Source organism: Phoenix dactylifera, chromosome 3 (assembly GCF_009389715.1).
Source record: "Phoenix dactylifera cultivar Barhee BC4 chromosome 3, palm_55x_up_171113_PBpolish2nd_filt_p, whole genome shotgun sequence".
NCBI classification, from domain to species: domain Eukaryota; kingdom Viridiplantae; phylum Streptophyta; class Magnoliopsida; order Arecales; family Arecaceae; genus Phoenix; species Phoenix dactylifera.
This window is the reverse complement of record NC_052394.1, coordinates 3,586,710-3,613,236: the sequence shown is the minus strand read 5'-3', so window position 1 is coordinate 3,613,236 and position 26,527 is coordinate 3,586,710. Positions and strand designations below refer to the sequence as shown.

At 36.2% G+C, this 26,527-nt stretch overlaps 1 protein-coding gene across 4 annotated transcripts in view; it reads left to right on the top strand.

The window, feature by feature from the left end:
• The window catches only part of LOC103709243 (importin-11), a 39,388-nt gene that overhangs the window by 2,964 nt on the left and 9,897 nt on the right, over positions 1 to 26,527 (top strand). For 2 of the 4 annotated variants that reach the window (XM_008794500.3, XM_008794509.3), the window contains exons 4-17: positions 214 to 275; positions 6,006 to 6,147; positions 7,825 to 8,043; positions 8,165 to 8,231; positions 10,092 to 10,497; positions 12,181 to 12,328; positions 12,425 to 12,585; positions 14,087 to 14,186; positions 15,870 to 15,944; positions 16,313 to 16,447; positions 19,332 to 19,424; positions 21,913 to 22,095; positions 22,185 to 22,301; positions 25,405 to 25,563. In XM_008794500.3, the coding sequence (XP_008792722.1) occupies positions 214 to 275; positions 6,006 to 6,147; positions 7,825 to 8,043; positions 8,165 to 8,231; positions 10,092 to 10,497; positions 12,181 to 12,328; positions 12,425 to 12,585; positions 14,087 to 14,186; positions 15,870 to 15,944; positions 16,313 to 16,447; positions 19,332 to 19,424; positions 21,913 to 22,095; positions 22,185 to 22,301; positions 25,405 to 25,563 (2,067 nt within the window). Of the gene's footprint in view, positions 1 to 213; positions 276 to 5,956; positions 6,148 to 7,824; positions 8,044 to 8,164; positions 8,232 to 10,091; positions 10,498 to 12,180; positions 12,329 to 12,424; positions 12,586 to 14,086; positions 14,187 to 15,869; positions 15,945 to 16,312; positions 16,448 to 19,331; positions 19,425 to 21,912; positions 22,096 to 22,184; positions 22,302 to 25,404; positions 25,564 to 26,527 lie in introns of all 4 variants that reach the window. The other 2 variants (XM_008794517.3, XM_008794525.3) reach the window with 2 other exon arrangements.

Here is a 26,527-nt window from a genome sequence, read left to right as displayed (position 1 = left end):
TTGCTTTTCTTCAATTCTATTTGTTGATCTTGCTGAAGCTGGATAGGTTATATCTAGAAATGTCTTTAGATTATTTACTTTGTCTTTAGATGTATCAACTCGAACTTTTTTGTCATTGTGAAAAATATTTCAAATGCTTTTTGGAGCTTCTTTATTAGGGGAAGCAACAAGTCTTTGCTAATTCTGCTTTTTATTGTATATGTTTTGCTACAGATAGCAAATCAATTGGCTGTTCTTCTCTCCAAAATTGCACGCATTGATTATCCAAAAGAATGGTACAATTCGACTTATGGTTTTCTTGCAAGATCAATTGCTTGCAGTTATAATAAATTTAATATCTGCAATTTTAAATTTGATATTATTTAAGCAGTCCTTACAAATCAGTTTGAAGTCTTTATGTCTCTCTGTTATTTTGTAATACCATTTGCTAGCTCATTTATCTGGCCTCTGTTATAGTGGAGACTACTGCTTGCTACCAGTCAAATCTTTGCGTTCCCAGTATCATTCCTAAAAAGCTAATCTGATTTGGAGTCCTTGTATATAACATTACATACAGCATCGTATTTCTCAGATTGTTAATCTAGTAGTTCTCATGGTAGTAGCTGATACTTTTTGACTGTACTGGTTGGGCTGTCTTGTATTGACATACAGTATGTGGCTTCATACCATCCCATATTGGGATGACTAAAAATATATGTATTTTTAATTTTTTTTTTGCCTTTTCATGGATTTCTTTTGGTTTCTATGTATGATAAAGAGATTAGGTGATTTTATTTTGTATTTTTTTTTAGCATCTAAGGGGTATTTTTAAAAGGTATGTGATATTTGAGTGTTGGTATCGGTATTGACACTCAATAATTAGTCAACTAACAGCATATATAAGTGAGGAATGAAAAATACATTATAGTATTGTGAAAATAAAATCGTAATAACTCACTTTAGCTCTAATCACATGTACATCCGAGTCTTGCTAATATACATCTGAGTCTTGCTAATAGTCCGAACTTGGAACATTATACTGGCATATGGATATTGTCCCCATATATGCTGGTCATAAGATGTCGGATAATGACCCAAATCTTGCTCTTGATGCTGCAGACGTGCGCTAATCAGGGTAGTAGGGAGCGATATTGTACTTTGATCCCTGGCTATACTCATATCCATAGGTGTGGTAATGTGCAAAGTTAGATCTCACAAGATATAATGAATGGAAGAAATCAAATGGATCATACACAGATGGAGCTTAATGTCCACTTTAACTATCTGATGCACTAGGAGATCCACTGGCTTACAATGAGATCCAGTTTCCACTATAGCTATTTGATTTACTAGTGGTTGTGTCACTAATGTCCACTCCCTCAAATCTATATAATAGTTCTGTAATCTCCCAGTATTGCTATGTCTAATCTTTTTTATCAGCTCTACTTCTAGTATGTCACATGTGCAAGTAATTCTCCTATCTTTGAACATAGCTTCTTGCAATTGAGCTCCCAACCTCTTTGCACATCTATCCTTCTAACCTTGATCTTGTGTGCCCTAGCTGCACTACCCGTAGGTCCTCTCCTCTTGTACGACAATGTCACCTGTAAGATCTAGCATTCATTTAGCATCGTGATCCCTATCTTACGTGGCATGTGCAAACTCTCCTTCTCCCTTAGCTCATCTAGTACCTGTCTATCTCGAGATTGCTGATTCGTCACCATCCAAGCATAGGATCTTTATCGAGATCCGCAGTACCGGAATCGACACTCATGTCAGTAGGCCGACGGTACGGTACGGTACTTTGCCATGCCGTTTTGGTGTATACCGACAAGGGAAAACTGACAAGGAAGGGGAGAGGGAGAAGGAGAGAGAAGAAGAGAGAGGAGGATGGGAGAGGGAGACGGTGGCAGAGAGAGAGAGAGAGAAGGAGGGAGGGATAGAGAGGGCTTTCGAATCTTCCTCTCCTCTGTAGCGCTGTAATAAGGGCAGAGTCTCTATTTCGAAATGAAACAGAGGCTTTGGCTTTTTTTTTTTTTGAATTTTTTTAAAGTTAACCTCCACCTCTCTTTTTGCTGCCCTCTCCCCCTCTCTCTCCCTCTTTCCTCTCTCTTTTCCTCTCTCTCCTCCATCTCCTCCTCCCTCATCGGTTTCTCGAACTGAAGGGTGGAATCCACCTATACTGGTCCGCTCCTGGTACGGCTTGGTATGCCCTGAATCGGACGGTTCGAGATGATATAACCTTCCATGATCTTCATCATCACGAACAAAGTCCTACTAGTCTTCCTATCTCTTCCTTGCTTTAATTCAAATACTTTCATCTCAATCTCTTGTTGTCTTAAACTCAATCTCAAATGCTTCAATATTTTCTAATCATTTCTCTATACAAAAATTAATTGATTATAAATATTTTGAAAAATATTTTATCTATAAAAATTGGAGCATGTCAGTATTACGAATGCAAGCATGCTATAATTTTTCATATTATATATTTTATTTTAATAATATTTTAATAATTGGTTAAAAAACAAAAATCACCATGTTGTAGGGCGTTGTGCACCCTATAACATATCCAAAATTCAAGTAAAATAAAAAAATTTGACATGAATTTCTCTATTTTTTCAATTCTCTAACATTGGGCAAAAAAAAAGAGATCCGAGGGCCTCACCAAAATGGAGTGTCGTCCCTTGCTGATCCACTAGCATGCGTCTCGAGTGAGAGCAAGAATCCTTCTCCTCCTCTTTCTCTTTTTATCTCCTCTTATTCTTGCTCTTTCTCTCTCTTTCTTTCTCCCTCTCTTTCTCACAAAATAGGTCAGAAGGGGGCTTGGGAGTCTCTTATGAGATGCCTAAAGGAGTTAAAGCACCTAGTAAGCTTTGTCTCCCCATTGGTGACCTGAAACCATTAAAAAGATTTTCTCGAGGTTTCCTAGTTGGGATGCCTGCGAAATAAACTGTGTTCGGTACCGGTCAGTATCGACTTGTTTCAGCCGGGATGCATGATGCATTCGTCGTATCGGCCAAACCAAGGGTTGTACCTACCAGCATTGACTTGGCCTAGCGGGGATGCCCTGTCTAGCTATGTTTCGACGACCCTGGGCTTGTTCTAGTGGTGAAATCCAGCCAAAATGATACGGTACTGGTAGTATTTTTCTATTCCAATGATATTCAAAACCTTGAATAGCAATTTGTTCCATTTTTGTTAACCTTCAGTAGTACTCAGTAAGACCAAAATAAAACAAAGAGGATATTCTTGGAATTTGTTGAATGGAAAGTCTATGGGAGAAATAAGTTCAGGAAAACCACACTTAACAACCTCCGTATATCGCTGTTCATTTTGGCTAAGTAACGACTGAAATAACCTGCACATGGCTTTCATTAACATGGAATAAGGGTGCAAATGTGCAATAAGTATCATGTAATATAATGACAACTAAGAAAGTCATGTGCAAGAAAGAAAGTGCAATGATCGGTGCTCCAATTATTAGAATGAGCCTATTTGCGGCTTTACTTCAAGACTTTGTCTTTAGGTTCGCATAAACAAGTTAGCTATCAGCATTGGGGAAGTCCCCCTATAGATTTACAATTTCTTGTTCTAAGTGCTACAACAAGGATAAGGATGAAGTATGAGTTGGAGTTATGAAAGAAAATATACTGTAGATTGGGCCAAAATATAGTCAAACAAAAGCATAGAATTGGCTTCAATTCAATTGATTGTTGATACAACATTAGTAGCCATCAAATAAGATTATCTTGAAGTGATGGTGTGCGCACAATGCAATATGGAGGAAGGGAGATTTGGTAATGTAAAGGTTGATAACTTGATATAGGATGTAATTCTTGAGATTCGGTAATGTAAAGGTTGATAACTTGATATAAGATGTAATTCTTGATTGGAAAGAACAACGAGAAAAGGGTCTATATGTCCAGTCAATTAATGAATTAAATTAGGCTTGTTGGTTGCAATTATGGTTGTTGGATGGCACAGATGCTCTAGTGCCCAAACTATCCTGATGAACATCCATGTTTTTTGGCATAGTTGGTCCCATTTCTTAAATAGAGATAGGGATATCTCATGTTCACAATTTTTTTTGCTATTATTCCCAAGTTGTTCATGTGATTATGCAGGATTCATGGTAAGTAGGACAGCTTTCTATGGATGATCAGTTACATGAGTTTGTATTGTCTTTTGATGAGAGGGTGGAAGATTAATTTTGTCAATTTATATCTGCCACAATTTTTATCTGACGAATAATTGCCATGTGAATGTTGAATTTTATTTCAGAGAGGTTTGGTGGTTTGGCCTGATAGCAAATTAGCGGAAATTGAAAGCATTAGGTTGAAAATATTTTGAATAAGGACTTTGTTGGGGATTGCTTCTAGGATGTTCACAGATGTGTGGTCACTAACTTATCATGCTTATGTAGAACACACAAGCAGCCAAATTTATGAGAAGAATGCATAATGTGCTTGAATGAATGAGCTAGTTACAACATGATAGTGTAAATAATACAAGAAGTGGTGGGTTGGCAAAAAAAAAAAAACATCTTGTGCCATATGCTCCATGGTGTCGGACAACCTTCAATATTGTGTAAGGAGTCCTAATTGTGAAACATTTTGTGGGATATTGAGCTTGTTCGGAAAGACGTGGTAAAATAGTCGTGACTTGAGGTGCCCTTATGTGAGTCACTAGTGATGGATCTAAAGTTGTGGTGGATTGATGGGCATGGGTAGAGCTGACTGTTCCGGTCCAAAGATTACATTTCATTTTTGAGAAGGGACAAAAATTACATTTTCACCAAGCTTCTTTTATGGGTTGGAAGGAAAGGGACGCAGAAATTGAAGCAGGGAATAGTTTTGGAAGTTTTGGGACTTCAAATTCTTTTTTTGAAGCAAATATTGACAAGGATTCTCGTACTGATCTAGTACATGTATTCATTGGTATCAAAGTTTCAAAAAATGTAAAACTAGCCAAATAGGAAAGCCACTCAATCTTTGAGTGTGATGATTTCATCTATCCTGGTATCATGCTCATTTGGAACTCGAGGTGCTATCCTGCATGGTTAATTGTTTGTAATTTACTGTTGTATTCGTTTATTCCTCAAATGTTCCCAGGAAGCCATTTATTTATCCCTTTTTGATAGTTTACCGCAAATGCTGCACTGGTACTGGTAGGCGTACCAGTTGCCTATCGGACTGGTTCGGTATCGGTTGAACCGGTATCGAACCGGCAACAGCGTGCAGCCCGCTGTAGCATAATGCCACAGTGTGCCCGTGCGCTGTGGACAATGCCTAATTGCCACATGCATTAAAAAAAGTTTGCCATAGAGTGGCATTAAATGCCACTTTGTGGCCTTAAAGAAAGTTTGCCACAGAGTGAAAAAAATGCCAGTCTGTGGCATTAAAAAAATTTGATTAAAGTGGAAAAATTGCCACTGTGGCATTTATCCGAAGAAGTACCAGTGCGAAGGTTCGCACTGGTGCAAAGTGGTATCAGACTTGTATCGGTATGAACCGGGATCAGTTTGCACTAGTACGCCCTCTGTACCGCTCGGTTCCGGCCCTATAGGGACCGAAACCGTTTTTTACCACTGTACCGGACCGGTCAGGGACCATACCGGACTGTACCGACCGGTTTAGCATATCGTGGTTTACCCTGTTGTTAATTTAAATCTATCAAACTTAAGTTTCATGCTTTTTGTTAGACTGGTGGTTTTGATCTAATCTTCTGTTATATTCATTTAATCCTCAAATTTTTAGACCAGAACTTTTATGTGACTGGAATTTTCTTAACAACATGAAACTATGAACATATCTAGCTACCTTACTGGATTATCTAGTCCACTACTTGTTAATCTAAATCTTTACAACTTCTGATCATGGTTTATGTTAGAATAGTGTCTTTAATCCTCGTTGCCAGGTGTTGCATTGATTTTGCTGATTATAGCCTAACCATTTTAAAGCCTTGTAATTTGCAGTTGATGGAAAATGTCTTTTTAATAATATTTGCTGGGTAATTGTCCATAGGCCGGAGCTCTTCTCTTTTTTGGTGCAACAGCTCCAGTCAGCTGATATGCTTGCTTCGCATAGGATTTTTATGGTTCTTTTTCGAACTTTAAAGGAGCTATCAACAAAACGCCTTATTTCGGACCAGAGGACCTTCTCAGAGGTATGTCTTTTTTGGTGCTTATTATATACTTTGTTTCTTTCTATCATGGTGTTTATAATGTTATGTTGCTTCTGATATGTGAATGTTAAATATCTCATTAGGCAACATTTAGCTTGCATCTAAGTTCATCTGTTTATTTTAGTTCCTTAACTTGTGTGCTGTCCACTATATTTGAAAGGATATTCTTCACTCATTTTGCACTCCAAGTGTAGGCAACTCTTATCACTTTTGTGTGCTTCATCTTCTTAGCTCCTAAGAAAGAAGACCAGCTGAATGATGATTAGCTGCTTGACTCTTACGGAAGAAATCATGTTTTACTATTTAGTCTACATTTGCTACAAAACTCTTGTTGAATTATGCTTGACTAGTTTTTGATTCTGCTTCAAAACAAAGTTAACAAAGAGATCTCTTTATATAAGGTTTGCAATCTCTGTACCTAACTCTGTATCCATGCCCAACTAGTACATCCCGTATCAGAGTGTTAGTACGGTACATATCTCGGTACCTGCACTTGATACGGGGGATGTATCTAGTCTTGGTACCCTACCAGTACAGTCTCGTACCCTCCGTACTGGGTGATATGGTCTGAGATTACAAACTTTGCTTTGTAATTTATATGTAGAAAATTATAGGACAATTTCTATGCCTTCGTAAAAACTACAGAACATAATATGAGATTAGCGGTTTTCTTGAATCCACAAAAATGGAATAGTCTAACGAGCCTTTTCTACAAAAAATGAGAAGAAAAATGTTGAAGAAAGAAATCAAAATTCTTCCTAGAGCTGAGCCGATAACCAGTACCTAGGCATATGTCCTTTGGTGAAAATGGATAAAACAATGAACTAAAAAAATAAAAAAATTCCAAACGGAGTCAGGTAGCCAGGTATATGCCCCTTGTTGAGGTGCAAGATTTATATACGAGTAGAAAAGTTCTCCCAAGGGACATATGCCTAGATAATTATACCCAATAAATTATATAAAGACATTAGGTTTATATATGAGTAGAAAAGTTCTCCCAAGGGGCATACGCCTAGATAATTATACCCAAGAAATTATATGAAGATATTATGTCCTGATTCAAATCAACACTTTGAACCATGATAACTAGGTCTGTGAGCCTGTTTCAGGTCCTGAGACAGGCAAATTGTGTCTTGGATCGGCATTATCTTCTCTTGTTTATGATTAAAAAAATGTGGCTGTAATTATACCCATCATGGTGAAGAATTTGCATCAAAACACCTTTTGGTTACATTGATTAGCAGCTCGTGCTTTGAGGTGATTGAATGGCTGATGCTGGAATAGGGTTTGAACCTGCATCATGACTCTGAAATTGCACGGCATCATGAACAATTCACACAAGTTAGACACTTTGGTTTTTATTAGCTTCTTTGATCTTGAGCATCTACTATTGTTCAAATGACACTGGTCTCAGTATGCTTTTCTGCAGTTCTCTTGTTCTTTTGGTGCTATTAGGAGGAAGAACTGTCCAAAGATTTCACTTGTTACTGGAGTTACTGTACCTTTGTTTGCCACTTTTTTGATTAGCTGTTCTAAAGTTGAATATTTTGCCATATGGCTGAAAGTTTTGCTGGGCTGGACATATCAATTGGCATTTGGCAGTTATGAAAGGGGTAGTAGTGTTAGCTTTGTAACACATACATCTATTTTTTCATGCAGATAGCTTCACACTTGTTCGAGTATACTTGGACCCTCTGGAAGAGTGATGTGCAGACCATCCTGCAGAATTTCTCTGCTCTTTTGCAATGCATTAACATGAATTCCTCAGCGGAGCAACAAAATGATCTGCTTTTAATGTGTGAAAGATGGTTGCTTTGTTTAAAAATAATTCGGCGACTGATTATTTCTGGCCACCCAAGTGATACAACATCAGCACAGGTATCATGCCAAGTTCAAGTAAAAAATGTGGTCGATTTTTTTGCGGCTACATTCAAATTTACTCATTTTACTATAATAGAGCTACAAAACAATTTTTTAACATACATTTTCAACTTTTAAGGAGGTTCGGCAGGTTAAGGAAGTCTCTCCTGTGCTTTTGAGTGCCATTCAATCATTTCTGCCATACTGTAAGATGCATCTCTCGTTACTACTTTTAAAAACTTATTAAATCTGTGTTCTAGCACCTTTATGTTTTTTTTTTCATGTGTTACTATTTGTCAGACAACAGTTCTGGTCCTTTCTGTGTCATCCTTAATATTGATTCCATCTATGTGATGATGGGCTTTAGACATTGAAGAGGTCTAGCTCTGTTAGTATATATTATTTGTTTAATTTGTGTTGCTGCAGAATTTCTTTGGTGATTTCTTTAGTGAAACTGGGGGATGATAACAGTCTTTTTGTTGGTGGGAGATGATTTTGATTGTTGAATTTGGTTTGCCGACTTTGATCACTTCTGAACTTGGAAATTTCAAACATTAGTTTTTTGGTCAGTTGGTGACATGATATTCATTTCAAATCTTTTGAACTGTTCATCTTTTATGATTGAGAAATGAGAATAGCTTCAGCATCTTGCCCTCATTATAAGATGCAAAATTTGATATTTACCCTGCGAATTATGTTGTTTACAATTGTCTCATGTTGGTTTTGTGTGCAATAGTCAAAAAACCATACACCCTGCTTTCTATGTTAGAATGACCACAATGTGGATCTTACCTATATTGTCTGATCAGTATTTTATATTGAAGTCTTATACATACCACGCCTTGAAAAGTTTGCTGACGGAACCATATTTGCTACTGCTTATTCTATAACTGAAGTTTGGTTTTTTAAGATACTCCCCCATCCCTTTCATCAGTGCAGTTGCCCTTAACAGCACAGGAATGATGCAGCGAGAAGGATGAAGAGTGACTTGATCGCCGGGATCAGACTTCAAGTTCGACAACAAATTGAAGCAGATTGGATTGAAGAACCCTTAGTTTGTTGAAGAAAGATTCTCTTTGAAATTTTTTTATTAATATGTCAAAGGGCCACCTTCATACAAAGTATTAGAAGTATGTTTTGGACATGACCTCTAACCCTAATTTGGTATTAGAACCAGTATAGAATCGTACTTGAAATTGGAATCCAGCTGGTCATAGTACTTGCTAGCTCTACCTTCTGCTGCATCAATTCACCAATTGTTTGAGCATGGCCATGATACTGACTGAAATTTTAGCTTTGATTCTGTATTTAAAAGTTTGTATGTATGGTGTTGATTTTAAAAGAAATTGAGACCAATGAGTGCGGATCGTAAGCGATCATGCCAAATGGCATTCTAAGAGATAAAAAGTTAAGATACTGGACTCTCATCTCTGCATTAGACATGCAGTAAAATACTACATCCGGTAGTCTTGTTAGGATTTGTGTCACCTCTGTCAATTTATTTATTGTTATTTATGGTTATTCTGTACTGCTAGCTGTAGGGTTAGATCGAATGGATATTCCGATGAATGTAGTTTATCATGCAAGGTTCATGCGAGAACCATGGAATAGAATTTAATTTTATTGATATGATTTTATCTTATAATTTAATTTTATCTACTGGTTTTAACTTTTTTCCAGCTAGTTATTGCTCAGTATTTTTGATGAGATCTTCCTTGCTGTGTTCTCTTATGAGTTACTGTAGTCCACAATTAAGTTTGTTTTCAGGTGAATAAATGTTAGATAATTGCTCTTGATTGTATATAATTATTCTGGATTACTGGTATTTCTAGAACTTCGCAATTAAAGATCATGAGTGGTCTATCTGTTTCTTTGTGTATGTCATATTACAAAGTTAGCTCCTTATATATATATATAGCATATAACTTAGTCTGTCCATGTGTTCGTTATTTTTTTAGTTATCCGAGGGAAACAAACTGATTATTTTCTGCATCAAGTTTTCTGTCATTATTCAACTTTAGAATATCTCCATTTGCTTAAATTACTAATCATCTTGAACTCTGCAGACTCTTCATCCCTAGAAGGACAGATTAAGTTATGTGACTTCATGAAGAGAGCATGCACGAAATTAATGAAAGTTTTGGTTGCATTGCAATGCAAACATCCTTATTCGTTTGGTGACCAAACTGTTCTTCCAGCTGTTTTAGACTTCTGCTTGAAGAAGATAACAAATCCTGAACCAGCAATTTCATCTTTTGAGCAGTTTTTAATTCAATGCATGGTCTTGATCAAATCAGTATTGGAGTGTAAAGAATACAAACCAACTCTCACTGGTCGTGTGATTGATGGAAGTGGGGAATCCCTAAGTTTAGACCAAAGGAAGAAGAGCATCGCTATGGCTGTTGGTGACATTATTAACACTGTTTTGCCTAGCGAGGGCATAATATTGCTGTGTAACATTTTGATAAGAAGGTAACTAATGGACTGGACTTTCACCTGTATTTAGTTTTTCTTAGATCTATTTCACGAATAATTTACAGGGGCTCTATGAACCTCTGTTCTTCATTTCTAAGTTGTTTCAAGGAACCTCACCCAATAATCTACATGATCTTATTTTGTAGAGGTCTTCTGTTGTAAATTGTACCTTTGTTTGCTTTTTGCAGTGGTTACAATTTTCTATCAGGTCATCACACACATTGTTAGCTTAAAGTTGTTTTATATTTATCTAACAATGAAAAGAAATTGCATTTTTTAAAGGCATTTTTTTACTTTATCTAAATCTAAATCGCTGTAAGAATCACTGTAGTTGCTTAATTTTATTGCAGAGCTATTTTCTAGCAGTTTTTGCTCCTACAATTGGATGTGTGTTATTTGCACTATCATTGCAGTTATCTCTGTCTCTAGTTGTTGACACCACAAATTGGACTTGTTTCAAGCTTTAGCACAGTTATGCCAGTTTAGAACTAGGCCTGAGCATTCATTAGGCAGGGTGGAGTTTGATCCCTGCAATGACAGTATTAAGCCTCATGAAATTTTTGTTGTTTGGATGTCCTAATGGGACTTGAGAGGGAAAGAGGAAGGGGTCTTACAGTTTAGTGAGGGATTTTGTTTATCATGGTCTTTATTCTTTAGATTTGCTAATACAATAAATATTATTATCACGACAGTTTGGAAAAGCACCCTTTGTAATAGTGCACCATACGATATGTTCTGGTTTCTGGGTTCTTATCGGCACAGGTATATCATAGATCCTTTATAACCTATGCAGGTGGCATTTGCTTTCTATGAGCGATTTCACACTATGAAATGGCATACCAGTTGGTAAACATGATTCTGAAACAACATGTTGAAATGATTGCTAATTATGATACTCAAATCATTTTTCCTATTTGCTTATTTTGGGGCATGCTCTTCTTGGTGGTTATTTAATGCTGATGTTGGTTATGTTTCACAGCATTAACCTGCATATCTATGATGCAGAGTATGAAAATTTGGTTGACTTGACCTTGTTTAAATGCTTTAGATGACTTCCCCTAAAAGCCTTAAAAATTTTTTAGAGCTAGAGAACGTTTGGTACATTTAACAATACATCTTACTTTTTAATACTTTTACCTTAGCTATTTAGAACATTGTCGTGTCCTGAATTGTCTTATGCAACATATTTGCACTAAAGATCCTGAATATTCTTGTGCAACATCTTCATACAAAGGGTTCTATTTATATGAAAATATGCCAGAATTTGTGAGAGTTTTTTTAAATCCATTTGCTTGTGCATATTGCAGTTTTGATGGATAGCAGATCCATTTTATTTTTAAGTCATAAAAAATGCTCTTTAATTGATGTTAGTGTGACTGCTAGAAAAGAGTCTTGCTTATTAAATATACCCTTATGTTGAAGAATGGGACAATAAAGGTCTGATTCTTTCGGTTTCAGTGGTTCAATTCATGTTTTTTTGATTCAGTATGCTTTTTTTCCTTTTCAATTTTTGTCGATTATCTATCTTTGAAGCCAAGTTTGTGGATTGTTGATTGAATGGTTCATGCAGTTGTTTAATGACTTTTCATTGTTTTACAGATTTAAGACCTTCATAATACACTCTTTTTTTTTAACCTTAATAGTGACTACCTGAGGCCTTGCTTATTGATCTTTTAACAGGTATTTCATTTATACAGCAAAAGATTTGGATGAGTGGTATCAGAGTCCAGAGTATTTTCATCATGAGCAGGATATGATTCAGTGGACAGAAAAACTGAGGCCATGTGCTGAAGCTCTATATATTGTTCTGTTTGAGAATTATAGACATGTTAGCACGCTTATCTTCTTGCTTTTGATAATTTTGCAATCAATATATTTTAATTTTGATTTGGATAACATATAATCTCTGTCATGTTGTTCTCAGCTCCTTGGTCCTGTGGTCGTTTCCATTCTTCATGAGGCAATGAATTGTTGCCCACCTTTAGAAATCGAAATTACTCCTGGAATGCTTCTAAAAGATGCTGTTTATAGTGCTGCTGGCCATGCATATTATGAGCTTTCTAGTTACCTCATCTTCAATGAATGGTACTGTTGTCATCATTTTGGGAAATATTTGCTTTTGTTTTTAATTTGTTTAGAAGAACAAGATTTCTGTTCTGCATATGTCGGTCTTCATCTACATTTTTTCTTGAGATGCTTTCCATAAAAGTTATTTTTGCTTGTCTTTAATTAGTCTATAGAAACTTAGCATTATATATTAACATACATGCATATGTTGATTGTTGTTTGACCTGTGTATTTTATAGTTTCAAGCAAGGATTGAGGTGGTGGCTGCACCTAATTCCCTGCTGGCCATGCTGTGCCATGATGAACCCATGCTGGCCTATTCCATGTGTCAGCATATGCATGTGTACGGCAACGACCCTTAGATACATTGGTTTCAAGGAAGGTTTTAACTACTAGTAGTGAACCCCATACCATTTTCCCATTAGAACAGTATGGTATCGGTACAATATGGGTACTGATGGTACGTACTGAAACTAACAGCATCCAAAAGCATGGAAAATTGTTGATAACTTGATATGCTTCGAGTATGGTTGGTTTGGTACCGTCAGTAGACTCAGTACACAGGTTTTAGTGTCCTAGCAACCACATCGGTGCCGGTTTTGCGGAATGATAGCATCTTCCCATTCCAGCAGTTCTTTGAACCATGGTTTAAGTATTTGTTCATTTTGTTGTACAAATTCTAAGTTTTTACTTTAACAATACAAATTGGCTAAGAGATTTATGATGAACATAATTGGACATAAATCATGATACAATGACAACTCATGCTGTGTTGTGTGTGTACTACCGAACTACAACTATGTCAGTGGTATTTCTACTGTGATCATCTTTAAAGCATTTTGAATTTTTGATTGTTACAAAACAGAATTGGTGCCATAATTCCTGCTATTCAGGTCAGGGTTGTTTTGGAGGAGATCACCACGGTGGGACAGTGGTCTGAACTTGAAAGTTTCTGCTGATTAGTCTCACGTATGTCCAACAATAGACCTGATTTTGAATAATTTGAGACATATTCAATTTTGTACACCATGCTGATTTGATGGCATGTGAAAATGTGCTCTACTGGTGAATGGTGGTATTGAGGATACTATCTGGAGTAACCTAGATGCCTTTAAGAAGAAAACCTTCTTTAATTGCTTTTTCAATGCATACTCAAAAATAATTAGAAACTTGGTTACATTAGTTTTCCACATTGGATTGTTATAGAACACTGATCTATGTCACTACGATGCCCGAGATGTTTAGCTGTTTAGGTTTATCACCTACAAACTTGTTCAGAAGTATTTTAATCGTTTGTCACTAGGTATACATCGTATTTCTGCCTCCACGTGTACTATATAATATTTGCATGTTTGACCATATATTGTACCAGCTCTTTGCAATCTATACGTTTACTGTGATATTGCACAACTTTCTTCATTATGCACATTCCTTGAATTGTTGTTATAGAAGACTATTGTTGAAATATGTTGTCTTTCTTTATTGTTAATAATTCACTGTCCTTCCTACTCATATGCAGGTTCCACGGATCTCTAAGTATAGAACTTGCAAATGACCATCCAAATATGCGCATTATTCATCGAAAAATTGCATTAATACTTGGGCAGTGGGTTTCCGAGGTTCAAAGTTTTTATCCTTAATCCTGCTTTGTTAAGTTTTTCTTTTTTCATTTCTGGGTTCTGCCTTTATTGCAAAGCATATTTTATCATCATAGGGATTATTCATAGCTTGTGCTTCTGTTCAGGCTCATATTCCTGAATCTAGTTCTCAACAGTCTTGAACATTCATATACTTTTCAGCTGCTGTTTCATCTGTCTTGTCCTTAGGCAAACACATAAAGTTTATTCAGCCAGCAGTAGTTTCAGCATGGTTTCAAGTGCCAGCCATGCCGGTCTGTGCCAGATTACTCATACCATGCGAGGCTGGTTGCAATGCCCAGCACAGCAGTGACTTAACTTTTTTACCAAGTAATTTAATATTTTAATTATTTTTAATTAAAGAGGATTTTTAAATATTTTTAGCTTTTTATGTTTTATATTTGGACATTATGTGGCACGCATACCAGCAGAGCATCAGATTGGCATGCCCACCAGCACTGTATTTAAAATTTTGGTTTCAGCACAGTGGCACTGCTGGTAATGTTGCATAATTAGCTTTCTGATCATTTCTGATTGTTTAAGTATTTCTAGTACTCAATGTGCATTTTGCTGAGCATCATCACGTGATGGAGTCCAATGCTTTATCAACACGTACTTCATAATTCTTAAACTAAGCTGCATCAATAAAAATAATATTTCTTGTAGTGTGATGCATGAAAATAATACTAGTTAACTAGGAAGAGCATATTTATTGTGAAATATGCAGTGTTGAAGTGAAATTAAAATATGCACCTGTAGTTTTTAGATTTTATCATTTCCATGATTGAACTTTTTCAAGCTAAGCTATTTTGTCTTGGGACCCATTTTAATTTTATGTACTATATATCATGAAACCAGTTAATCTGCTGATTCAGGTACTTGGTTTGCACCTTGCCGAAACTATTATAACATTTAGTTGGAGACTTGGAGTCATGGCTGATTCATGATATAAAATGTCAGCATTGTATGTCATTAGTTTGATATAGTGTGACATTGATCCTATCATGCTAAAGGTCATAGTGCTTTTGTTGGAACTGAATTCTTCCAATACGTGGCACTTTAACCTATCTGCTAGTTGATATGAAGACGAGGAGTTATATGTCATGTCATTATTATCAAGACTCAGAATAATACAGTGTGCAAATCATAATAGCATATTTAGGTTACATGCTTACAGTTTAATTTGAACTGAAATTAATGGTTTCTCAAACATGGAAGCTATCAATTTCTGATAAGTTTGTTTACTCTTGTAATGATGGTGAGCCAAGGAGAATTGAACCTATCCCTACATTACCTGTCCAGCCAGCTTTCCCCTGCCTAACAGTTAACTAACTATAATCATCTGTTGTTAACTTAAATGTAAGAACTGTTATACAATGCAAGTGATCTATCATGCTCCAATAATAACCAGGAATTTCCTTTCTTAGAAAAAGAGAGTTTCAATGGCTCTAATTTTTCTGAAGATTTGCCCCTAATTCTGTGCAGGTTACACCACATAAAGTCATCTTCCTCTCTTTTTCTGTTTTCAATTGAATTATGATTGTCACGGATTGGTCGTTCTGTTAACTATACTGTACATTCGACCTTGCAACAATATTCAATTTTCCTGTTGAGCTAACTGCCATTTTGTGCTTTGCTTTCTGATGATTACTTTTTTCTTAGTAGATCAAAGGTGAAACTAGAAAGCTGGTGTATTGTGCTTTGATCAAATTGCTTCAAGACAATGATATAGCTGTCAGAGTATGTTTTCTTGTCGTGAATCATGCCTTCCAAAATGTTGGATTTCTTAATTAGTACAACATCAACTTGAAGCATTGAAACAATGATTTAGATCATGTGGGACGGGGGTCTCTCGATATTTCTGTGGAATGGGAATTGCCTCTGTCCTGTCCTGTCCCAAGTAAGGGATGTACTGGGATATGCTGAACGGGGAGTGGAATGGATTTGTCTGACACTTGGGATGGTGCTCTATCTTGGCATCCCACGGGATGTCCCAATTAGACTTAAATCCTTGCATTGAAGTAACTTACCATGGGTGCATTTTTCATCTAACACTCGCAGGTTTTGCTTTGTTCACTAAATGTATTACCTGCACGTGTCTTTTGCAGCTGGCAGCTTGTCGGTCTCTATGCTATCTTGTTCAGGACACCAATTTTTCGGAAGAAGATTTTTTTGAGCTTCTACCAACTTGTTGGAGTTTATGTTTCAACTTGATGGAAGATGTTCAAGAATTTGACTCAAAGGTTTGTTCTTTAACTGAATTTCTTTCATTTCTGAAAAAATGATGTATTCTGCATATTATATTTTTTCTTTAGATTGGTGGGTTAAATTAGCAAGGTCTAACATCTTGGTTATGATGTGCATTGTTGTCAATGGGCTGTATCAGAATCTATTGTTTGTTTCTTCGGACTGCTTACACTTGGTGCAGTTACTTTAGCTGATAAAATATTGAAATTTGGGTTTTTGGCAGTGAAATTTGTCTTTTAAATTGATCAATCTGTTTCAATTATTGGTTGATGTACTCTTCCTATTACCTCTCATACATTCTCTGGAGATTGAGAATGAAGAGGTATATGTTTATGTATGAATAGGTTTATTTGTAGACTTGAGCCTCATGCCCTCATGTTATTGTCCTACTTTGAGACATTCACATCATTTCTAGCAAGCCTGAAGAACAGAAAGGAAACATTAAGAATTAAGGAAAAATAAATATACTTTAATACACAATGTAGGTTAAAGTGGAAGCATGTGAGAGTGCAAATTTAATGTTTTCGGTATTATAATTGCTAAACAGAACAATACACTGAATGCTTTTCATGTAAAAACTCTAACAAGCTCTAATATCCAGTTATTGGATTCTCTCAGATTCTTGCTGTTGGTGACACCAATTTTTGAAGGCATTATGTCTAAGAGAAAGGAGAAAAACATACCAACTGCTTTCAAATAAAATATGTACGGCTCGCTGTAATCACGCATAAGCATGTTGTCACTCTTCTGATGAAATTTAAAAAGTGCAACCTTTAGTGGGGAAGTGAAAAGATACAGCTTTTGATTACTGAATGGATGCTCCCTTAAAAATCTATTGGATTTAAAATGAGTTTTTATTGCTATTTTGATTTTGCTTGAGTGCTTGTATTGAAGGGCAAGGGATATTAAGGGCCGGAGCAAGTCAAAGTTGATAGATTTTAACTTAGGTCAATGTTGTTGTTCAAAAGCATTGAGGCGAGGCCATTGGAGATTTCTTGAAGGCTCTTGTACGAGGCTTCATTAAAGGAAGGCTCACATATTAACATTTTAAACTTATGTGAAAATTGGAATCCATGCCTTGTGTTCTCTGACACATCCATGGGAAATATAAACTTTAGGTATTTTCAATTCTTATGATTTGCTTTAATAGTAGGCGGTCAGAAGATTCAAAATGGTAAGCCCTTAGGTTAGTGGCTTGTTTATAATTGTACAAACTGCTTTCATAAACTTAGCATCATGTGCCCACTGAATTAGAAAGCATGTTGCAGAAGCATTGAACCCTGCTCAAGCAAAAAGGCTCTGTTTGGTCACTAAGAAAGTGAGAGAAAAGAAATTTTGTTAGAGAAGAATCATCTTTTTCAATGACTGGCTAAGGAAATTCAAAAGAAATTTTTCATGAGACTACATAATGTATGTGTTTTCTAAATACCCATATTTTTCCTCACCAGAGATCGTGATTTGTTAAAGAAAAATCAAAAGCCTGTTCCTCTCCAGGAATTGGATAACAACAAAATCGTTCCGTGCCAGACCAAGAAAATTAAAAATAAAATTTTCTCTATGATTTTTGTAGTGCAAGCAAACAGTAGGAAATTCCCGCGTATTTATTTTCCATCAGAATCCCACCCCCTCCCTTTCCCTTCCTCTGCAATCAAACAGAGCCTCAGAATATCTATCTAATAGGAATAAATGCTATCGTCTCTCATTAATTATTGACGAGTAACTACATACCTGGAATGTGCCTTCTAAGTTTCGATACCCAAACTTGTATTCATATTAGGCATCTTTTCTTGCTATGATAGAATTAGTATCTACATATGCAAAATTGCAGCTGATGAATGGGTTGCAAATAAACAAAAACCATCTTATCCACTGCATGACACTGAACATGCAATTTGTTAGCAAGAAGTACTTTCACAAGTGTATACATACAGTTAGGGCTAAAAGTATGTTTGATATGTTACACATCAAGATGTTCCACCTGTGCTATTTATATCCGTCAATTGTTTGTTATTTTTAAATTTATTCTCTCTTTTTCTTGAACTTTACCTGATTTTGCTAGGAGGGAGTTGGTTTTGGTTTATCTCATCCAAAATTTCATGATTTTATCTATTTATTTTGGTTTTAAGGCTGTTCAGTACAAGGTCCGCAATCTCGGTACCGGGTATCGTATCGGTATCTTATGGGTTCGGTACGGTACGGTACATCTTTGTACTGAAATAACTCTAACCATTTTTTCAATTTTTATCTCGATACGCCTCGATACAAGTTGGTATGCCTCGGTACGGGCCGGTATGCACCTCGATACATCTTGGTATGCCTTGGTATGGGGTGGTACGGGGCAGTACAGCTCGGTATGGAGCTTGTACTGCCTTAAAGTTAAGTTTCGTATCGGTTTTCTCCGGTACGGTATGAGATGTCCCATATCAGATGGTATAAAGCGGTACGACAGATCATGGTTCAGGATATGATTTGCAACTAAAACAATATATCTTGAAATGTGCTTGCATTGATATATGCATTTAAAAAATCAACTAGAAAATATCCATGTATAGCTTCTAGTATTCTTAAATCTGTATCTTTTTTGTTGCAATCTTCTAGAACATTTTATCTTTTGGATTTTGAGTCTTCATAACTTTTTCCCATCTTCTTCTTGGGTAGTGAGCCTATACAAAGTTCATTCATCTCTTTCCATGACTGGCTTTTATTTCTCAACCTGTGTGTGGTCTTGCGTGAACATGTCAATGTATCTTTGCCTGTGCTTACATGTTTGTGTATGTGCATGCACGGACAAGCATGTAACGTGTGTGTGTGTTCGAGGGAGGGGGTGTCTACTTGAGGTGATTTTGTATAGAGATTTACCTCCTTAGTTCCTATTTTCAGGTTCAAGTTTTGAATTTGATATCTGTACTGATTGAACATGTTGGTGAGAAAATTGCTCCATTTGCAAGTCAGTTGGCAGATTTCTTCCACAAGGTATGCCTTTGATCGATGATCTTGGCTTCTGTAAAACTCCTGTCTATGCAGATTTAATATTTCTGTAACACGAAACAACAATTGCTGTTATTTAATTCTTTGTAAATGTAGTAGAACTGTAGAAGTGTTTTATGTGGTAATGCTGTTTAACCTAGCAATATAATAAATATCGTTGTCATGGCACTTGTTTCTGCATAGTTGAATGGAAAGCCTATCCATTCTGTAGACATCACGACATAAGTTTTGAATTTCCATGAAATCATTCTGCACACAAAGTTGCAGGCTTTGAGAATCAGAAATGTAGTCATACTAAAATCAGTCAATTCAACCTGCTAAAATTAGTCATTGCAGTTAGCAATATAATAAATATCGTTAGTATATAAATTTGTCATGGCACTTATTTCTGCATAGTTGAATGGAAAGCCTATCCATTCTGTAGATATCACGACATAAGTTTTGAATTTCCATGAAATCATTCTGCACACAAAGTTGCAGGCTTTTGGAATCAGAAATGTAGTCATACTAAAATCAGTCAATTCAAGCTGCTAAAATTAGTCATTGCAGTTGGCTTTTTTTTTTTAAGTAATATGTCGACCATTTTGTTTGCCTCAAGATACAATGGTGTAGTTATATGACCTTCACACATTAGTTTGACATTCAGATCATGAACTTAATTATAGATAGGCATGTCTACTTGTTTATGAATCCATCAACATCCCACCCCCTTCCCCTTCTCCTCCTTTCCCTGTGCTGCCTGAAACTGAATCATCAGAACTTATCTGAAATGGTTACTCTGAGGTTGTTATTTTAGATCGTTTCACTACCTATAAAGTGTTGTTATTTTGCACCAGTTACTACGGTCTGATTTTGGGGGCTTTCTGAGCAAGCAGGCTGAATGAGAAGTACATAATGACTGTTCTAAATTCCACGATGGAATAGTTGGTAGTGAAATGATCATGACCTGTTGGCTGTTGTTATTAGTAATTGCTGGCTCAAGAGACCAAACCACTTATAAAGAGAGGACATAAATTCTTGAGTGTAAGGATGTATCAAGACTAGCAAAGAGAAGACTCGTAGAGACCAACTCTTAGCCTGCTTGCATCTCGATGCTTGATGGAAAGAATGGGTTAAAACGTGAGGCACTTCATAGAACGATTATCATTTGCTATAGGCTAATGGAGTATGTGTAGGCTTGTGCCCGATCATGCATTTCTAATGCTTGACTTGGAAGATATTTTTTGGGGTCTAAAACCATGTGCATTGAAAAAATGTTAGCCATAGCGTTGTGCTTCAAATGGGGCTCCTAAAATGTATGTTTGATAATGATATGCCATTGAACTAGAACGGTTTCATGAAGACATTATTAAAGGCGCGTATTGCCAATGATAAAATGAACAAGATTTTGCATGCGTGAGATGGAAGAGGGTCGTATTAAAGAGAGTATAAGCAGGGTCTTTGCTGATGTACTCCATATAGTTAGATTCCAAGTGTGGTGGTATGTAATGTCCTCTTTTGTGTAATGGAAATGATTATATTTGAGCTCAACTTTTCAATATGAAACAATTTTATGATACAATGTAAACAAATTTTCACACTTCTTAACTGGTTCAGTTGTTTGAATGAAGTTCTCCATTACATATGACCTGTCAACCTCAATAATGATTTCCTTTGCATTCTTGGTAATCAATGTCCTGGTGCCCTGGTTAGGCCCTGTTACACTTGTATTAAATTTAGTTTCGTGATCCCTTGGAGCATGATCCAGATTTTGTGAATTGACCAAAGAGCAAGCTTTGCCACAGGAATTTTATGATTTGACAGAACTTTTTGGTGCAGTAGTATTACTTCTTTTGTTCAAATTTTATTAAACGTTTTCAGTTTTTCCTATTGTAGGTATGCTCCATTAGGTGGTCTTCATGACATGATATACCAAAACTTGAATTTGTCAAACAATCAGAAATTCACTGATTATGAAACAGTAAATTATCTTTTCTTTAAGGTGAAGATAATCCCATAATAGAATGGGATTGGAAGTGAAATCATTTTTCCAAGGTCTGCAAAAACTGCAACTTGAACTTTAGAGCGGACAGAAAGAAGTGATAACCTATGCAAGTTTACAATAATTGTAATGTATCCATTGCCTTGCCAAAATTCAACCTTGACTCCTTGAGTTTTATTTTGTATATTGATATTTGATTTCATTCTATATACTTGATTAACTTAAACATGTTTTAACATGTTATAAAGTATTTTGGTTTCCAAAACATGATGTTGAATCTTTACAATCATACTAGACTGACATCTTATGAGCAGTATTGTTTCGTTATTACACTAGAATTTATACTTTTGTCTTTTTGGTGGTAAAACGCTTGTCGAGCATAGGCCTTATATTGGAAGGTGTCTTATTAGTTGAACCTTTTCTTGCTGTAATGTCCATTCAATATGATTCACTCACATAAGCTGATATTTGTGGTTTCTTACATGTTATCAGATCTGGGAGGAATCAACCGGTGAAAGTTTATTACAGATTCAACTCCTAGCAGCCCTACGGAATTTTGTGTTTTCTTTAGGTTATCAGTCATCCATTTGCTATAATGTGCTTTTACCTATCTTACAAAAGGGCATTGACATAGACAACCCTGATGCTCTCAATCTTCTGGAGGACAGTATCCTGGTTAGTGAATTGAATCGAACTTTTAAACTTTGAAGTTTATTGAGTTTGATGTTTTTGTTTCTAATTTTCAGTATGATCATGTTATGCAGCTATGGGAGGCAACACTTTCTAATGCTGCTTCAATTGTGCCCCAACTGCTAGATTTTTTCCCATATCTAGTTGCTATTACTGAAAGAAGTTTTGACCATTTGAAGGTTTGCGATCAAGTTAAATGCTACAACTTGAGTATAGATTATTTTTTCCCTTGATACTTCTCTTGCCTATATGTTCACTTGGTCTTTGCCATCCAGTTGATTTCTTGCATATACAATGCTTGTGCCCATAATACCTTTTGTATTTCTGCATGTTGCATTATTTTCCTGTTGCAGGTTGTGAATGGAATGCGTTCATGCTGGTGTCTGATTGACGAACTTGGTGACCTCTTTGATTTCGCTTTCTAACCAAACATGTTTGTTTATTGTTTTAATTACTTCCATCCTTTTGCATGGAAGCTCTTGATACTAGACATAGCAGCCTTACTAAAATCCGCCATGCCTCTCTGGTCCTATACATACTTGAGGCTGAAGTGTAGAGTCTTGACTTCATAGTAGTTTGTCTCAGCTATCTTAAAATCAGTGCAGCTTCAAGACCAACTTCTTTGTTTTAATGCGGGTTTGTTCCTTCTCTATCTTGTCTCCATGATGTAAGTTAAAGGTTGGAAATAGGTCTATAAGTTTTTAAGGAGTGTTAGGTGAACAAAAATCTGAAAAGCACAATACCTAAGAACAACTCTGGATTTTGGATTGGCATAAATTAGGATGGTTTTTTCTATGAAAAATTGGTTAACAAGGATAGGTGTAGGGGATTGGGATGAAGACTTCAGTAGGGTCTTGAAGAGGATTTTGGGAAAAAATGTAATATTTTGTTATAATTTTTTATAACAGAGTTGAATATAGTCTATGTTGAACAATAAGAGTCAAATTAGTTTAGGAAAAATCATTTGGGGATGATAGCTAATATCTTTATGTAATCAAAGTTAGACTATCATTTACTTTTGTGACAATTATGAAGCTTTACCGAACCAGAAAGATTACTTGGTGAAGAAGATAGTCTACTATGAAGTTATGACTTGTAAGAAGCTCCGAGTGTTGCCGTTCTTATGATGTCACCAACTATTGTCACTTTGTTGATGGCCCTCAAAGATGTCTGCGGGGACTGAATTCTGTTATTTTCTGGACTGATCAATATAGTGGTGTAGGCTGCAGCCATGTTAGCCACATAAACAGGCCATTTTTTAAAAGATAAGAGGAAGGCCTAAAGAATTTTATTTAATTGCATTTCAGGAGATGCTGGCCTCTAGAGTGTTATTCTATTAGAATCCTGCCATAAGTAGGAATTTTTTTTCTGTTTCAAAGGAAGGAAATAAAGTTTGATTATGTAAGGTGTTCTTTCCTGATACTTAATGATGCTTATCTTAAGTTACAGATCTTGGATTCTATGGAGCCTAACACCTAAATTACTCTTACACTCGTTCCTGTAAATTCTAGAACTTCCTCATGGTGACCTACATCTAAAATATAACTATCAGACACTAATCATACCAAAAGAGACTCTGCAACTGAGCAACTAGGCAGCTTAAAAACCAGTGAAATAGTTAATATATGAGTAAATTACCTTAACTGCCATATCTACAACAGAATCTTTGATCAGGCCCATGTTACGTAGAAATGACAAGAACAACTAGGAGATTTCTTGGCAGCCAAACTTTCATGGGGGCAACGGGACCTCATTTTTTTTCTTTTTATTTGTATTGCTTCTTTCTTCTCTTTAGAAATCTACCCCAGATTTACTTGAAACCCTCTTTTTTTTGTTCAGAAAACCCCTCATCGTTGCTGCTGATTCCATGAAGCATCTGCTCGTGGCTTTTCTTTATTCCTCTATTCCTTGGCCTTCAATTTATTATGCAATAATCAATGTCAAGCAACTACCTTGCAACAGTGAAATTCAGAATGCTGAAGGGGTTAAGTTATCCACTCCTGAAATCCAAGTTATCCACTACTCATCGACTTTCTGGTTTTGACGCACAATAGAAACTAAAATCCTTCTTCCCTTCTTGAAATCCTTGGTTAAGGAAGGCGGAAAGGGATGAACCTTGAAAAGTTGATAGGGTCGGATGGGAGATGATAAGGCCTGTTATCATACCCTAGCCTGTTCCTTCTTCCTTTCTGGACATCCCACAGACCGCCCATCAAGAAGAGAGAGGGAAAATAAACCCTCAAGCTTGATGCATGGATGCGAGATGAAGAGGCTAGGGTATGTAACAGTGGGCTGCCATATAATTGGACGGTAGTGGGTGGGGCGTGGGGGGCGAGGACAGAAAATGGAACATAAGGTGGCCTGCTAGTCAAAGAGCCAAGAAACAAGTGCCTTTTAACATTTAAGATTTTTCAGACTCTAATCTTATAGATACAGTTGGGCAACCAAAATCTCAAGGCTTGCTACAACAACAATGGCATAAGGATAACGAAGATAATGAATGACTTCATATATACTATGCAATACTTTTATACTTCTTTATCATATTTCTTTCTTTTTCTTTTTTTGCTTTTGTTCTTTTGGATTTCTGGCCTTTGTTCTAGTCTATTTTTTTTTGTAAGTTCTAATTTGCTTTAAGATATCAGATAATTTGCTTTAAGATATCAGATATATTGAATCACAAAGTTTGCCATCTGTACCGTACCATATTGGATGTACCGTATCGTGCCAATACTTCGTATGCCGAACCGTACCGTAGTGCTTACCGATACTATAATAGGATGGTACCGGTATGGATTCCGGCACCGAGATGTCGAACCTTGCTGAATCATATTTTAAAATTCTGGCACTATATGAAATAGGATATATTTGCTTCGGGATGGGAGATGGCATTACCAATGATAGACTTCAAAGTTGTTTGTAGCTTGGAAAATCTGCACAGAATTGAGTGTTCTAAAAGGGGATTTTGGGTTTCTAGAGCAGGAGGAATTTTAGCTTAAATGTTCAGATATTAGGAACTGGCCAAGTACAAATAGCACGTTCATTATTTTGCCAATATTGCATTGGTATAATTAGAATTGGATCTCTTTCCTGTGTTTTTTGCAGCACCTGATCAATATTTTGATGCTTTTTGAAATTTTTTGGTTGACACAATATGGTTAAGATTTTTTACTAGATTGTGGTGTTCATGTTGCTAATGCCAGATATAGTGACTTCATGAACTCTTCTAAGCAGGAACAAGAAAAAAGGTAGATAATACTTTATAGAATTAAATCTGATTAATTGTTAGTGCAGGTGGCAGTCAGTATCATTGAGGACTATGTAATTTCTGGTGGGATTGGATTTCTGAACAGGCACGCTTCAAGTTTAGCTAAATTACTTGATGTCATCGTTGGAAATGTTAATGACAAAGGACTGCTTTCAACTCTTCCCGTCATTGATATTCTAGTCCAGGTATTTACCTGTCAATTTTCTTTGCTTTTAGATTTCATCCAACTAATGGCTTATGCTATGCATTTTGATTAAAACATTCAACTTAAAAAAAAAAAAGTTAAACAGCTGAAGTGTAATGGTTGGATGGGCGGTCCGCCTAAATAGAATGAAGTATCATATATCTTTTGCTATTTTCTGATCTGTTCTTTCATTTCTTTTGTTAAACCGAGGTCACACAAGCATGTTGATGCTTCAGATTGGAACATAAGACTACATACGATGTTCTTGCCTTTCTTTCTAACCTCTGTTAACTGGTGCATTAGTTTCTCAGTTTTTAAGAGAGAAATTCTATTTTACTGTTTCTTACATCTCTCTTGGCACATTTTATGATTATCTGATATTTGGAGATATTAATGATGATGACATTGGTACATCAGCTTGGCAAACTACATGTACTTGTTTTGTCATGTGGATCCTCTTTTGCAACTGTTCTTTGTTTTGAGATTGTTTTGTAGTAACTGCAGCAATTCTGAGTGCTTTTTTTGGCCATTGTATAATTAGTCCATCTTAACATAGTTTGTGCTTCTTCCATCTTGCATCATATTTTTTGAATCCGTGAACAAGTCTTCTTTTTAATAATAAAATCATTGAGCAAGTCTGCACAGTAAAGTGTCCTAGTGGCCCAAGGATTTGAATCCTCCGTTGGTGGTTGAATATGCTTTTGTGGGTCTGTTTTTCTGGTTTTCAAGTTTTGAGGGCACCCAATGTATTAATCTGGTGCTTTCAGACTTTTGTGAAGGAGGTTGGTCTAGTTGGGTCTCAGATAGAGATGCCTACTATCAGATCTTCGTCTAGACTTTTTTCAAGTTTGAGGAACCTTGGAAGATTGACAGATGGCCTCAGACTGTGTTTTTCTCTACCTGCCAATTGGCCATTTAGGATGATGACCACATGTAGAGTTGTCAAATTCCTACCTGATTCATTA